The 14201-nt window shown below is 35.8% G+C and overlaps 1 protein-coding gene across 1 annotated transcript; it reads right to left on the bottom strand.

Annotated features, from left to right (window-relative positions):
* Window positions 1-1219: 1219 nt before the first annotated feature.
* LOC111372912 (monoacylglycerol lipase-like) lies at window positions 1220-7090 on the bottom strand. Its single transcript, XM_022995364.1, has 8 exons — window positions 6662-7090; window positions 6210-6588; window positions 3542-3580; window positions 3385-3455; window positions 2231-2295; window positions 2038-2127; window positions 1859-1951; window positions 1220-1731 (listed from the first exon to the last, which is right to left on the bottom strand). Exons 1-8 carry the CDS (start codon window positions 6708-6710, stop codon window positions 1330-1332), a joined length of 1188 nt encoding a protein of 395 aa, XP_022851132.1. The 5' UTR covers window positions 6711-7090; the 3' UTR covers window positions 1220-1329.
* Window positions 7091-14201: the final 7111 nt, after the last annotated feature.

Below are 14201 nucleotides of genomic sequence, written 5' to 3'. Positions count from 1 at the left end.
AACGTGAATATGCTAGGTCCCGTATTAATTAAAATATGGGTCCCACTGAAATTTGGACTCAAAGTTGACCCATTTCATAACCATTTTTTCCAACAATTTTCCTTAAATAAATTTGTCTCTCAAAATAATACTTAAATCACTCCATTAGGTGAACGATTCAATATTGTTCTAGTAATTTAACATCTAAATATAAATCAAATCATTTCCAATAAGATACAATTTGATTTTTGAATTGAAATATTAACGAATCGACATGTTTCTGAATCAATAATTTATAAAAAAATAATAATAATAAATATATATATATATATATATATATAAGAAGAAGAAGAAGAAAACATGGATAAACTTCAGAAAGAAAGGGAGAAAGTACTAAATCTAATGTTAAGTAAAGCAAAAAATTATATATATATATATATATATTCTTTATTTTTTGGGTTCACCCCTTGTCGAAGTAGTAGCATACGCAATTGTTAACACGTGAACCACTCTTACAAATGGAAAAATGTCAAAAATTCATTTTAAGCAACATAAATATGTTTCCTTGATAAGTATAAATAAAAATGGTATGATAAATTTATTTTTAGCACTTTTTTAGTGACGATTACCACATGCACATTCCAAATGAAGAAAAATAAGTCTAAACGTTGGGTGAAATGGTCCAGAATCATCCATTACACTTTCGTAAATGAACTTCAAGTAGGCCTCGTCATTATCAAACCATATCAACCCAAATCACAAGCTGAAAAAGTGAAGGAATACAAGAAATCCATCTAGGCAAGACCAATCAAACCAGAAAAATGCACCCTCACCCACCGTAGCCCGCTTTGAACAATGACAGAATTCGAATGCTGCCATTACAATGACCTGACCATAACGAACGATTGTGCATGAGTGGATGAGACTGTCCTCATGGGGATGGGCGAATATACAATAGGGCAATGGGTTCGCAGCCTCCACACTAAATTTAAAATCCAAGATTTTACAATAGATTTTTCAAGATTTTGCACAAGATAAAAAAATAAAAAAATAAAAAATCCTTATAAACCATTAAAATTTACTGAAATTTGTCCTCACAACTCTACTCTCCTGGTTCTGCTCAAACATCCAAATTCACATTTCTGTTCTTAAACGCTCAAACTAATTCTTACTTATTCAGTTATCCGATCATAATGGCAGAGTGTATCAGTCTTGAATTTATTGTGAACAAACTCATTTATCAAAACAAATTCCATGCCCAGTTTATTTCATAAAAGCTTCCCAGGAGCAAGTCAAAAATATGCTTGCAAGGATTTATTTTTCCGTTACATGCCAGACTGCCTAATTACTTCACAATCTACTGTTCAACCAAGAAATGATGCTATTCTTGATTTCTTCTCTTTCAGGTTCAAAGAGCAGATCATGTAAGAACCCCTCATAGAGCTTGATCGTCTTTTCACTCGAAGAAGCCTCACCATAGAGTTTTTCGGAGGCTTTGGGGTCAGTTACAGAATCAGCAGTTCCATGTAGCACAAAAAATGGTACTGTTAACCGGCTCAAATTCTTTTGCAAATAGGAAGTAATTCGAAGAATTTCATAACCAGTTCTTATCCTGATAGATCCTGTGAATACTAGTGGATCCGAATACTTGGCTACAAGTGCCTCTGGATCCCGAGAAACTGCAATACCCTGCTTGTTTGCTGCACTGAACTGAAATCTCGGTAACAAGAAGGAAAATACCGGGGCAAGCACCTACCATTAAGAACAATCGGATTTTGGTAAGTGATATTTCCTTATTTTCATGAGTTATATCTGTTGCTAAGATATTCTCAACAATTGCTAAAAGGTATTGAATTGTTGTTCAAAGAAAGATTCTTACGGCAAAAATTGGATGGGATGGTTCAACTCCTACTGCAGGTGAAGTTAGTATAATGCCAGATACACATTCACTCACCTTAGGATCAAGTACTGCCTAAATATTCAAAAAAGAGAAACAAATTAAGGGACGTGAGAAATTCGTGAAGTAGCACAATAAATTCGACTTGTAATTTGCTTTACCTTCAAGACTATGGCACCGCCGGTCGAGTGTCCAAAGCAAAAACATGGGAGTCCTGGATTTTCAGCTAAAACTTTTCTGAGAAACAATTTCTGTGAATAAAAAACAAAAATCAATAAATAAGAGTGCGTATGTATGACTGTTGTTTGCTGCCAGTGTTTAATCTGCATTATATACATGAATAGTATAACATACCATGTTTGTCACTGCATCGTCAAGCGAATGAACATAGGCATGCAGTCCATCACTTCCACCATGTCCTGGGATAAGGTAAAATGTTGTGGAATTCAAAGAATGTTTTGAATACAAATTCACAGGCCAACAAATTCTTCAATAATATGAATATAAGGTAAATAAATATCAGAGCTAAAATGAGACCTAAAACTTATTCGTGCAAATCTCAATCATTTCATTTGGCCAAAAAAGATCGAATCTATCACTGGCTGCTGAACAGCTCCTCTTACTGACTCTCAAGGTTTGTTAATTTCTCGAAGAACACTGAAAGATTTGGATTTAGAAAGCATGACTCCTCCTTCGTCTACCATTCGTGAACACACTAGGTCTATGTAAAGACTCAAATAACAAGCTTCTCATGGAGTGCTTCACATGTTACTTTTTTGTGCAAAATACATTCAAGCCCTGCACATCCCAAATATACATGCAAAGTTGACTATATGGGTATGTATTCCACAAAATAGAAAACAAAAGGGGGCTTAATTTGTAGATGTTCATTCAATGAATGATGTAAACATCAGGTTTTTTTTAGAGGAAAGGAACGAGCAAAACTAGTACATTATTCTGTCCATATTCACATCAATGTCGAAATGCAGACAGCTTATAACAACCTTCATAGTCTGTCAAAATCCGATGATGAGTATACTGAAAGGGACAAAGATAACGACCCAACAAATATAAAACTCGCAGTGCAATAGACCACTGTCTATGTTTTCATGATAAAATTATCAGTAAAGATTCATATACAGCCAATAAATCCTGCAGACTCCATACCTAACAGATGAGAACTAACTCAAGACATAAAAGGAGTGCCCACCAAGAAGAACAGAACCAATTGTGAGACATATTCACCTAGTTTTAGAACATGCTGCCATGTAGATTTTGAAGTCTACGAGCATAGTCGAGCACCAACTATTATAGCATGTTTAATAAGGACAAACAGACAACATTAAGAAGGAAAGTGAAGTCAAAGTCTTGTCCATCCATTGTATTTGTATGGTCCAGTCCAGTCTAGGATGGTATAACCCCGTGTGCCTTCAGATTTTTACCACACAGTACAATCTACTACGCATTTTTCAGGTTATTTACTGGAAAGACAATAATTATTAACTTACCAATCCAATCCATTGCATAAACCTTGATGCCATATCCATTAAGTTGCTTAGCAAAATCACTGTATCTTCCACTATTGGGGAAAAAATACATATGTTAAGCAGGAAAAAGAACTGAAAATTGCTCCAGAATCTGAAATAAATGTGCATTTTTGCATACCTATGTTCATTCAGGCCATGCATAAGAACAAGAAGTCCCCTACACATGATAACAAATATAATCAATGTTTCATCTAACAATAAAAGTTGGAAAAAGAAGTAAAGATATCAAACAGAAAATCTATGCAGCTAGAGCAAAGAGGTAGCACTCAATAATTGTTGAACCACTTGACCTAAAAACTTGACATGTTAGACATGATCAAATGCATATCATGTCTTACTTTATCCATTTCACTAAATATGCTGGATCTCACAGAGCCTGCTAATGTACTACAACATGATTCGAATTTGATTATCCAAAAGAATCTCTTCAAGTGAACTAGCCTATCTTCTGTATATGGCTTATTCGACGATTGGAACAAAGACATTTGATTGTGAATTATAATGTGGTAGACATATATCTACATATACCAATCAATAGTTCAAGTCACACGCTCCCATAATTGACGTAGCGGAAGCTTCTAGGAAAGATGAACAAATCTCACAAAGATAAAAAAGAACTCACGAAAATTTTATTTCTTTCAATCAATGCAGCCTCAAAAGACTTACAATGCTTTATATAGTGAAAACCCTAGGAAAATTCGGAAAAAAATAAATAATGATAGAAAAAGATTTTTTTTTTCAAAAGTGAAAAAAATCAAGATAATGACTAAAATTGAAAGTCCTCAACAAACGAAATTCAAATCCGAATTTATTTGATTAAGACATAACCAAAACATAAATTATCAAAAAAGGAAAAAATACATAAACAAATGCTTAAACAAATGAATTTGCCCGAAATTGGCAATACATTAGGGCAAATCCCTGAGTCTTGTTCATTGACTCATTTCAATCAAATTTGACTAAAAATTCGTCAAAAACAAACACCCTAAATATCGAGAAGTCGCCTATTTGGCTATTTCTGCTTGCGTCGATCCCACAATGCCATAAAGTCTAATTCCTTCTACACTACATCAATAATCCATTTATTTTTGGGATCCTTTATCCAAAAGGAAGAAATGAATATAGAATTAGTCTGATTCCCAAAATACTTTTTCTCGACATTCCTCAAGTGGCAATACCCAACTAACCCAAAATGTATAAGTAGGCCCCCAAGCTTTTATATAGTTGATGGTTCTTTAACGTTGCACTTGTCTTAACTCTCATCTCAAGTGAGCGGATTTCATACATTTCACATTTAAAAGTCACATGAAACATAGTATACTATTTTTAGGTGAAAATATCGTTTTGTCCTCACTTTTAATTAAAGTATTGTAGCTGCCATCTCCATCCTATACGTCGATCAGAACTTTCATCACCCCGCCTTTATTTCTTGGCAATATGCTCCTCAACTTTTGGAGAATAGAACAAATGTTCCCGTTTTAAAGATTGAGAACCAACTTGCAATTCAGTAATATCTTTACCTTCTCCCATGGCCCATACCTGCCAGCAGGTTTAAAAACGAAAGTTTCACACACTTACAAAAAGGCACATAGGTTTTTGCACCTCTTGGGATGCGGTCCAATTCTTAGGTGCAAAAGCACTATTTTCTCTACTTACTCTTGTCTGAAAATATTCCCTATACTGTTCTGAATATGCACATAATTTTTATCAGTAACATCAAACATGTGGTATGTGGACAAAACATACTCATCTATGTTCTGTACTAGATGATTGAGTGTCACTTTCAGAATATTAAGCATTCGATGGAAGCAAGAAGAATTTAACAGCAGTAATACGCTGTAGTAGATTCAATGAAATTGTGGCGTCATTGTAAAGATCATCAATAACAGTGGAACCGTTTGACATCCTATTGATTAAAGTTTAGAAAGTGATTCTTTTAGCTTAAAATAATTTTGATGTTATGATACTTTTCTTTCTAGGCTAAAGCTATACGATATTCAAGCTTATGAAATGCCTTTCAGCTAACTATTTCGTGTTTGATTAACTTTATTTTTCAGGGAAAATGTCATTTTTTTTATTCAAATTCCTACTTTTGGGATGTTTGATCGACTTTTTTTCCTTGAAAACTATTTTTTAAAGTTGGTCATGTGATCATTATTTTCCTAAAAAATATATTTTCTTTACGGAGATAAGTTTTTATTTTTCTAGGCAACTCACCCTCTCTCTCATCTACCTCCTCTATCTCATGTATCCGCCAATAAAAGATAGACAAATATAACCTTTTCTAGATTGAAAATTCAACCAATAAAACACATTTAATTAATAATTTTCACAAATTGCCTGAAACCTATTTTCTTTCCATATAAGTTCCATACTTCTAATCAAATACACCCTAAAGCTCTTCTGAATAGCTCTTTTAAAGTATGTTTGATTGGCTTAATTTTTCATGAAAAATATCATTTTTTCAGATAATTCACTTTCTCATTCTGTTTCATCTGCTCACCAATACATCAATAAAAAATATACAAGTATAATATTTTCAAGATTGAAAATTAAATCAATCAAACATATTTTTTTAATAATTTCCAAATATATCAATGCAAATTCCATGCTTGCAATCATACGTACTCTTAGATAATAGTTTGAAAAGAATTAAAGTTGTTCTCTCGTGAAGCTCTTTTACAATGAGCAATAGCATAATCGGGCCTGTATCTGATGCTGCTTAAAAATTACTATTTTAATGAAATTCTTTGGTGCAATAGTTAAGAATTGTAATAACGAATTACCTGACTTTAACCTTGGCTGGAATCCAAGACTGCGTGAACATGGTGTCGCCTCTCGGTGTAACAAACAATGAAAACTCCCTCACCGTTTCATCACCGTCATTATCCTCCACTACCCTCTTAATCGCCAACGCTCTTCTCGCCGCCACCTCCTTATCCACTGCGGCGCCGCTCTTCCTCGGCACTCTCACCACCACTCCTCCTCCCTGTGATGAGGATTTCTCCTCCTTCGATCCACCACTGCCACCGCCTTTTTCGACAGACGTTATATAAAACCTCCCGCGAAACGGAAACAGCAGAAGCAATACGAAAGCTTGGATTATCAGCCATAGGCTCCTCAAAGCACTTATGGATAACAATGCATTGATTCTTCCACTTGCACCTGGCAAATACAAGATTTAAATGAATACCCATCTTTAAAAACTTGAGGTTTTAAGCGAGACCGTTGATGGCACCTGAGGTCAGCATCAAGGTTGTTGAAGAATCGCTTGCCTTGTTCACCATTGCGGTTTTTCTTTTTGAAGATTCAAATTCCACCAACTTTATCAATTTGGATAATAATTTTATTTTTATATACACAGTACTATTAATTTTTTATCTGGGTTTTGTAATTTGATTTTGCAAACCCAAGAAAATCATAAACAGAAAAGAAGAAGAAGAAGAAGAATAAGAAAATGCAGCAACTTCTTCGTTATTCCTTTTTCCTTGTGGTTAAATTCGCAGGTGCTTCAACCTCAAAAAGTAGGAAAATAAAACGACGACGAAAATGGAGTATCCTAAAAATAGTATAAAATCACAGGGAAAGCAAAAGGTTGGCCAAAAAAATTACTTTTTCTAATTCAAAAAAGTAATTCAATTATCATATTACGTTAATGGGTGAAAAATGATTTTGAATGAAATTCTTTCTTCTATCTCGTTCTCTACGAACCTATAAATACATGTCAAGGTAATGCGAGACGTTGGGCTCACGAGGAGTAGCCGTTAGATGAACGGTTAATATTCTGCCACGTGTGGCTATGCGGCGGCTTGAGTTTTGCTTTTTTTTAAAAAAATTGTTTTCTAGAATAAGTCAAAGAATGGGTCCTTCTAGGACACGTGTCTTCCCATATGGGTGGATTCGCTGGATTACGTTATAACCGAGGGAGTACTATAATGGACACCTTTAAGATTAGGATAATTATTTTTTTGACAGAGAAACACATGTCAGCTAATTATAGGGTTGGTGAAAATTAATAAATTTTCAGTCTCGTTTGGATCGTGGGGGAATACCATAGTTTTGTTTTGTATCTAGGACAGTTAGGGGAATGGCGTGTTCATCGTAGTCTAGGATAGTCCTGCTGGTCGGGCACAACCCGACAAGGTCGATCCGAGAATTTGGAAACTCTAGGCGATTAATTTTTTTGAGTCCCTCAAACATAATTTTTTTTTTAATAATCATAACACTATTAAAATATTTAACCAAATAACATTTCTATATTAAATCGAAGATTCCATGCAATTCAAGAAATAGAGTAGCAAAATAAAACTCTCCTCACAACTCGAAAGATTAGACTAGTATAGTATTTAGCATTCTCACATTTTGAGGCAAAAGGAATAGCTATACACGTTTGAGTTATTAAATGTTCATTGAGGAGTTAAATATATGAATGCAAACGCAAAATTCATATATTAAATTAAATATTTTTTACTAACATAAAGAATATATAATAATTTTTATCACTTCTTATTTTGTGTACTGTGAAGCAATATAATAGGTGCAATTTTGTGGCTGAAAGGTAATTGTCCTTGTTTTCATTTTCCTTTGTCATAGTAGTATATTTCTTAATTAACAAAAATGCAAAATTAATATAATTTAATGATGCCAGATTTGCTTTCCTTATGATAAGGTCAAATTTGTTTTGAAAAAGTTTCTATATTAGTATTAAGTTAAGAGTGTAATACAGAATTACTTCTGATTTAAATCTTCTATTGGGCTTAGCCTTTGTTTGGAAGACTTTATTTAGAAGGGTCATAGAAAAATCTAAAATTAGAGGTAGCTTTTAGAGTTGGAGTTTTTTCTTTTTTCTTTTTCAGGCCCTCAAAATTATGAGGCCCAAGACAATGGCCTAGTTTGCCTTAGGTCAGGACCGACCCCTGCAACCCGACTTTGTAGTCATACGCTTGATCGATCGAACTCATTTGATGATATATCCTTTATCATTTCACATTGTAACAATGATATTCATAATAATAATATCATTTTGAACAATTTGTATAAATAATTCTATTTGTAGTCACTAACTTCCCAATCGCCCTACGTGATATACATGTGGCGATTAGTAATTTGATATATGAGGCAAGAGGAAAACTATCACAATAATATATCAAATCACAAATCGCTATCTATGATATCACATAAGACAACTATCACAATGGACAACTGTTAATAGCATTACTCAATTTCTGTTGTGTGTGCAAAGTTCCCTAAAAAAGGAGATACTATAGAAAATCATATACTCAGGTATTTAGAAATAGTTTGGCATAGGTCACATCGACAAGACCATATTTTTGAACTCGGACATAATCTCTATGTACATATCAATTAGTGCACGTCACATAGCATTTCCCCGCGATATTGCACTCGATCATCCTTCCTTGCATATAAATGTTACTGAAATCTCCCCACAAATTTCGCCGTGCTCATAAAATTGTCAATTGTGCTTAATTCGCGATAAAATGGTACCTAGAGTCAAAATATAGCTCTCAACATCTCATGGAAAGAATCGAATGTCATGGCCTCCTAAACGAGTCTCCTCAGACTATGTTAGAAGAATAAATAGTTCCTTTGGGAGTGATAACAATCTTTAGTTGACCAAACAACGCTTCTATGTGTACGAATAATGCTAGCTACCTCTTTTTGTATAATCGTTGCATATCTTGATTTATATTATCATATGACATCACGTAGGATAGGAATTGATGGCTTTATCCTATGGACAACCTCTTGGGCTAATGCCACTTGTGGACTATGATGACACTTCTGGGCGGGATTGGTTGGTCCTAAATGAGTCACCACTTCTTTCACATGTGTCATTTCCTCTCCTACGTCCTCTTGAATACTGCTTTCTTCGTTGTCAATCCCCTGGAGAACGATTTTTAATTTCTTTTCCATCTGAAACCTCTGCATGACTCGCTTAAGGATATATGCATAAGTAAGAGATGTCGAATAAACCTGGTCAAACCTTAGTTTACTTATTTGTGCAATTGAGTTTGGATCACCAATCGATTTTTAAGAATCAGAGTGAGATTATTTTGTATCATCTCATAAGCTTTAGGCAAGTGGATTTACATAAGCTTGTCTTCTTTGTTGGGCCATGCATCAACTCGACCAATATTTACCTCGACTACGCGATAGTTTTGTCATAGTCGAGGAGGTCTTAGAGCCCCCTAACTTGGCAGTAGAGTGTTCCCTCTATCCATTCGAGGATGCCTCAGTTTGTGAATCATCCGACCTTATCATCTCCTAATTGCGGCTCTCTGTTTGATTAAATGCACCAATTCATCATATGTTTTGGAGGCTCAATTACGTACTTGTATCTAGTAAGAAGTTATCACGTCCAAATCAGACCTTGAAACCTGAAAAACTGTATCATGTGGAAGGCTTTCCATATCAACCATTTCTTAGTTAAAGCGGTTGATAGTGGACAAAGATCAGACGATATTACTATTTGAGTCGCAAAGATAAACGATTTGCAGAAAGTAAAAGTGTAGAAAATTAAAGAATCAACACAAGGAATTATTTCAGCTTAAACCCCAAAGGTTCGACGATTACTTCCAACGACTACATTCCCCATTGAGCATCCAATAATATGGATAACGCTCGATTGCACTAGATCGCCCAAATTGGTAACAAAAATTAAAAATGTTTTAACCCAATACAAAGAGATAAAGAAACAAAACACTTATCTCTCAAAGAAACTCCAAAAAATATCGAAGAATCACCAAGAAACTTCACCGAACTCAGATAAATATTCGACTCCAACAGAACCTTTGTTCTCACAAATATTCACTCAGAATGTCACACATTAGGAATCAAATCCCACAGATTACAAATCTCAAATCAGAAATTTGAGAAACAATAGAAGAGAAAACCCTAATGAAATGAGAGATATTTCTCTCTAAACCAAGAATCTTGATACCAGATGAAAAGCCAAAAAATCGTCCAAACTAGGGGATTCAACGAGCCAAGTTGGAATTTTCAGCTCGGGCTCTTTTAAGGAGAGCTTTTTTTAGCCCGAGCCAGGCTCGACTAAAAAATTAAGGTTCGACTCAAACTTTCGGCTTAGACCTTATCGAGCCGGCTCGATTTTTTGGAGTTTTTTTCTTCCTCTCATTTTAGCTGCATGTTGGCAGCAGATCAGTTGCCAATAGACAACTTTATATGCTACCTAAAGCTGCTATCGGTGAAGGCAGTTTAGCTACTTGTTTGCAAGCTTTTAGCTCTCAAACAGGCAACACATTTTTTCTTTCTTCTTCTTGTTCTTTTTTTTTTTTTTACAGTCCGAGTTGGACCGGCTTTGAGTCAACTCCTTGAAATGGGGCTCGGCTCGAGCCTTGGCTCAGTGCCTCCGAGCCTTAAGTCGGGCTGGCTCGATCTTTTTTCGGGTTGAGCCATAGGCAGTCTGAGCCAGCGAGCTCGATTGCCATCCATAATCCAAATGCAGTGAAAGGTCACCAGATATAGAAGCTTCCAGTATCATAGACCAACGGCCATGTGTCAATCATCCAAGTGCGACGATCACTTAAAAAATCATATTGCTCAAAATAATCGAGGGTTCGAGTCCAACAGATAGTTTTGCAAAAGCTCATCTAGACTCTGTCTCATATCATAGATTCTCCTTGTTGGGTTGAGCTAAGCATTCCTACAGTTAAACATATGAATAAATTGACTTTTCAGGTATGTCAACTATAGATATTGCTGGATGCAAGCTTAATATACTACTTTTTAGCTTCCCTGAGAGTGCAATATAGAAGTCTCGACATTTATCTGTCGTGCTTGTTCCTAATAAATTTGTGTGGGTGTTATATTCTCTAACGTGGTTGATAGGATTGCCTCTCCCACAAATTTCTACATTTTTTTCATTGGAAATTTGCTAGGGCCTTCAAATGTCTTGATCACCTCGTAGAAAGTGATGTACTCATCATTGTCGTCAAATTTCTCCAATCGAAGTTGATGCTTATTACTCGTTCTACAGGAGCACAGAGAGAAACTTGGTCCTCATACTTGCAGAACTAGTTGGCTTCTTTCTACTCAGTTCTCCTACCAAATCCTCTTGGGTCTTGTCTTGAGCTCAGGGGTGGAGCCAAGAATATTTTTCAGTGTGAGCATAATAATGCCGAACTTTGAGTTTTTGACTATGAATTTAATAAAGATAAAAATATAAAACAATACTACCGCAAACTAAAAATGATATAGCATTGTTCTATGAAAAAAGGTCATCAAGAAAGATCAATATAAGCTAATTACCTTGCTATTGGCAACAGCATGCTTATCGAGAACTGAAGCCTAGGATTTCTGGATTTGTATATGAAACATTCTTTAATATCACATCTTTCCTCTTTCCCGAGGAAACCACCAACCATCACTGTAATATTGATTCCATTGCATGCTTCAACAACATTAGTTGTTGCAACACCACCTGATTTAAATAGCATAGTAGATAGATACATGTTATCCACTTTTTAAGTTTTAACCCATATCTCATCTGGCATACTGTTGACACGCTAAAAGTGCAGCCCAATTCGAATAGCCCAAAGAATGAAGTCCAACTGGGCAATTCAGGATGAAGGCCCAAATAGGGTTATTAATGAATGCAGTGGAAGCCCATGAACACGGTAACACCATCGCCCAAACTTACAAGACACCCAAGATCTGAACGAATGAAGTGCCTTACAATCGCCCAGAGTTATAACCCCGTTCTCGCCCAAACCTTCGAATCGCCAAGGATCTTAGCAAACATAAGGTATTATGGTTATCGAAAAGTACAGTTATCGAAGTAGTTATTGGGTAATCTTATCACGTTCCACAATTCAAGAAGTTCAGTTGAAGACGGTTGAACGATAAAGAGTAGTGGCAACATTTAGAGACGGCAGTTCCACGAAAAGTTGGCCACTATGAAGAAAGTGGGCAGTTATAAAGCAATTGAGCAGTTTCTAAGTGGTTGATCATAAAGAGAGCATCAAGGGAATATAAAAGGGAGAAAAGACATAGAGCAAAAGACCTCGAATCAAACACTCTCAAACAGAGAATATATAATTTCAATTTCTTAGTTTAGACTTAAAACATTTCTTTTCAGTACTCGTGTGCTTGCGCCCCTTGGAGACATTTCTATTTAAATTCCAATTGTAAAGTCATTGCCAATAAAACATCCATTTTTGGGACTTTGTCTCAAAAGGTTTGTCCCTTACACAATCGTCTGACCCCTTTTTAATTGTTAGCGACTACCCGCGCAAAACACATACAAAATATCAAAATACATGAAACTATTGATGATTATTTTCACTACTCAGGAGTAAATTACTAACCTTTGAGAAGAGGGAATGAAGCATTGACCAATCCCATATCACTCCATTAAGTGCCTCATCAGTCAGCAGCAGGAGGAATATCTAGCATGTGAAGGATGAACCTAGCAATCATAGGAGCAAGAGCATATCCAATTTTCCCTACTAAATTAGCAAGCTTCAATCAATCTAGTTCTAGAGATAATATAGATTTAAAATCCAAAAACCAATACTTGAGCAAGTTAAATACTTTGATTCAGACACTTAAATAAAAACCACTCACACTCAACCATATAATAGAACTCCCTATGTTTCTTGAAATGTTACTTAATTTGACTATGATCAGTTTTTCAGATAAGCTATTAGCTTAGAGTACATTTTCAGTTTTTTGTTCGCAATAGAATTCGAACAATGTATGCATTTGAGTGGAAAGATTCAAGATTCAAGAAATTTCCCGTAGCAATTCACATCATCCAATTAATAGAAGCAATTCAATTCACAGATCACAAATACTGGAAGCAAAAATAGAGCTATTCACTAAGCAATTCACGGACGCGGTAGTAATAATACTGGAAGCAAAAGCAATTCACATTCCACAGAGCAATGAATTCACTGAGCTAACTCCATATACAATACAAAACTAATACATGATTATGATGATTTTACAAAAAAAAAAATCACTAGTCTACTGTTGAAAAACTGAAATTGGAGTAGCTGAAATTGAAATTGAAATCAAAATCACCTTTTTCAATTCTTCTGGGCTTTGGCTTCTTCTTCTTTCGTTGGGCTGGCTGGAACTGGAAGAAACAATAGTCGATTCTGCAGTTCAAGTGGTGGCAACGGTTGGAGGTTAAAGTTGCGGTGGGGGATTGGGGATACTAGAGTCAGGGGCCGGAGATTTGAGCCCCTAATCTAGGAGATGTCGGCGGATAGTGGATTGGAACTGGAAGTCGACGAGTGGCAAGAGTCGAGAGAGGCGATTCATGTGAGGGAGCAAGGGTTTGGTCTTGATTTTAGTTGAAATGAAGAGCTTGATTGAATGAAAATGGGTTAATTGAATTATAATTTCGGGTCTCGGCAGTAAACGGGTCATGGGCTGTGGGAAATTGGGCTTCCATCTAGGTTGGAGACTTGAACTAAGCTTTATAAAAAAAAAAAAAAAAAAAAAGGGGCCTACTAGAGCCCAAAACTTATGCTCGCACTGGACCTAATGGGGACGGATGCCCGCACTGAACCTAATGGGGCTCCATCCCTGCTTGAACTGCCTTAGTGCCTTTCAACCTATTGAAGATAAGGGTAGACATAGAAGGTCTTCGCTCATGCTCAGGGCAGAATATTTACCTTTTCGTACGTAGCAGGTTAACGAGTCCTTAAGTTCAGTCCTTTTTTTTTTTACGGGGGAACCTACAGTCGCTACCCTTGGAGTGCGCACTGGGTAAACACTAGAACTGAAAC

The sequence above is a fragment of the Olea europaea genome, chromosome 1 (assembly GCF_002742605.1).
Source record: "Olea europaea var. sylvestris chromosome 1, O_europaea_v1, whole genome shotgun sequence".
Lineage (NCBI taxonomy): Eukaryota > Viridiplantae > Streptophyta > Magnoliopsida > Lamiales > Oleaceae > Olea > Olea europaea.
The sequence above is the reverse complement of the archived record's forward strand: the minus strand, read 5'-3'. Positions and strand labels throughout refer to the sequence as shown.

Coding starts and splice junctions, on each gene's coding strand:
- LOC111372912 (XM_022995364.1), bottom strand. CDS start 6,710: ATGGTGAACAAGGCAAGCGATTCTTCAACAACCTTGATGCTGACCTCA. Junction 3,581..6,209: donor CCAGCCAAGGTTAAAGTCAG/GTAATTCGTTAT, acceptor TATCATGTGTAG/GGGACTTCTTGTTCTTATGC. Junction 3,456..3,541: donor CATGGCCTGAATGAACATAG/GTATGCAAAAAT, acceptor TTTCCCCAATAG/TGGAAGATACAGTGATTTTG.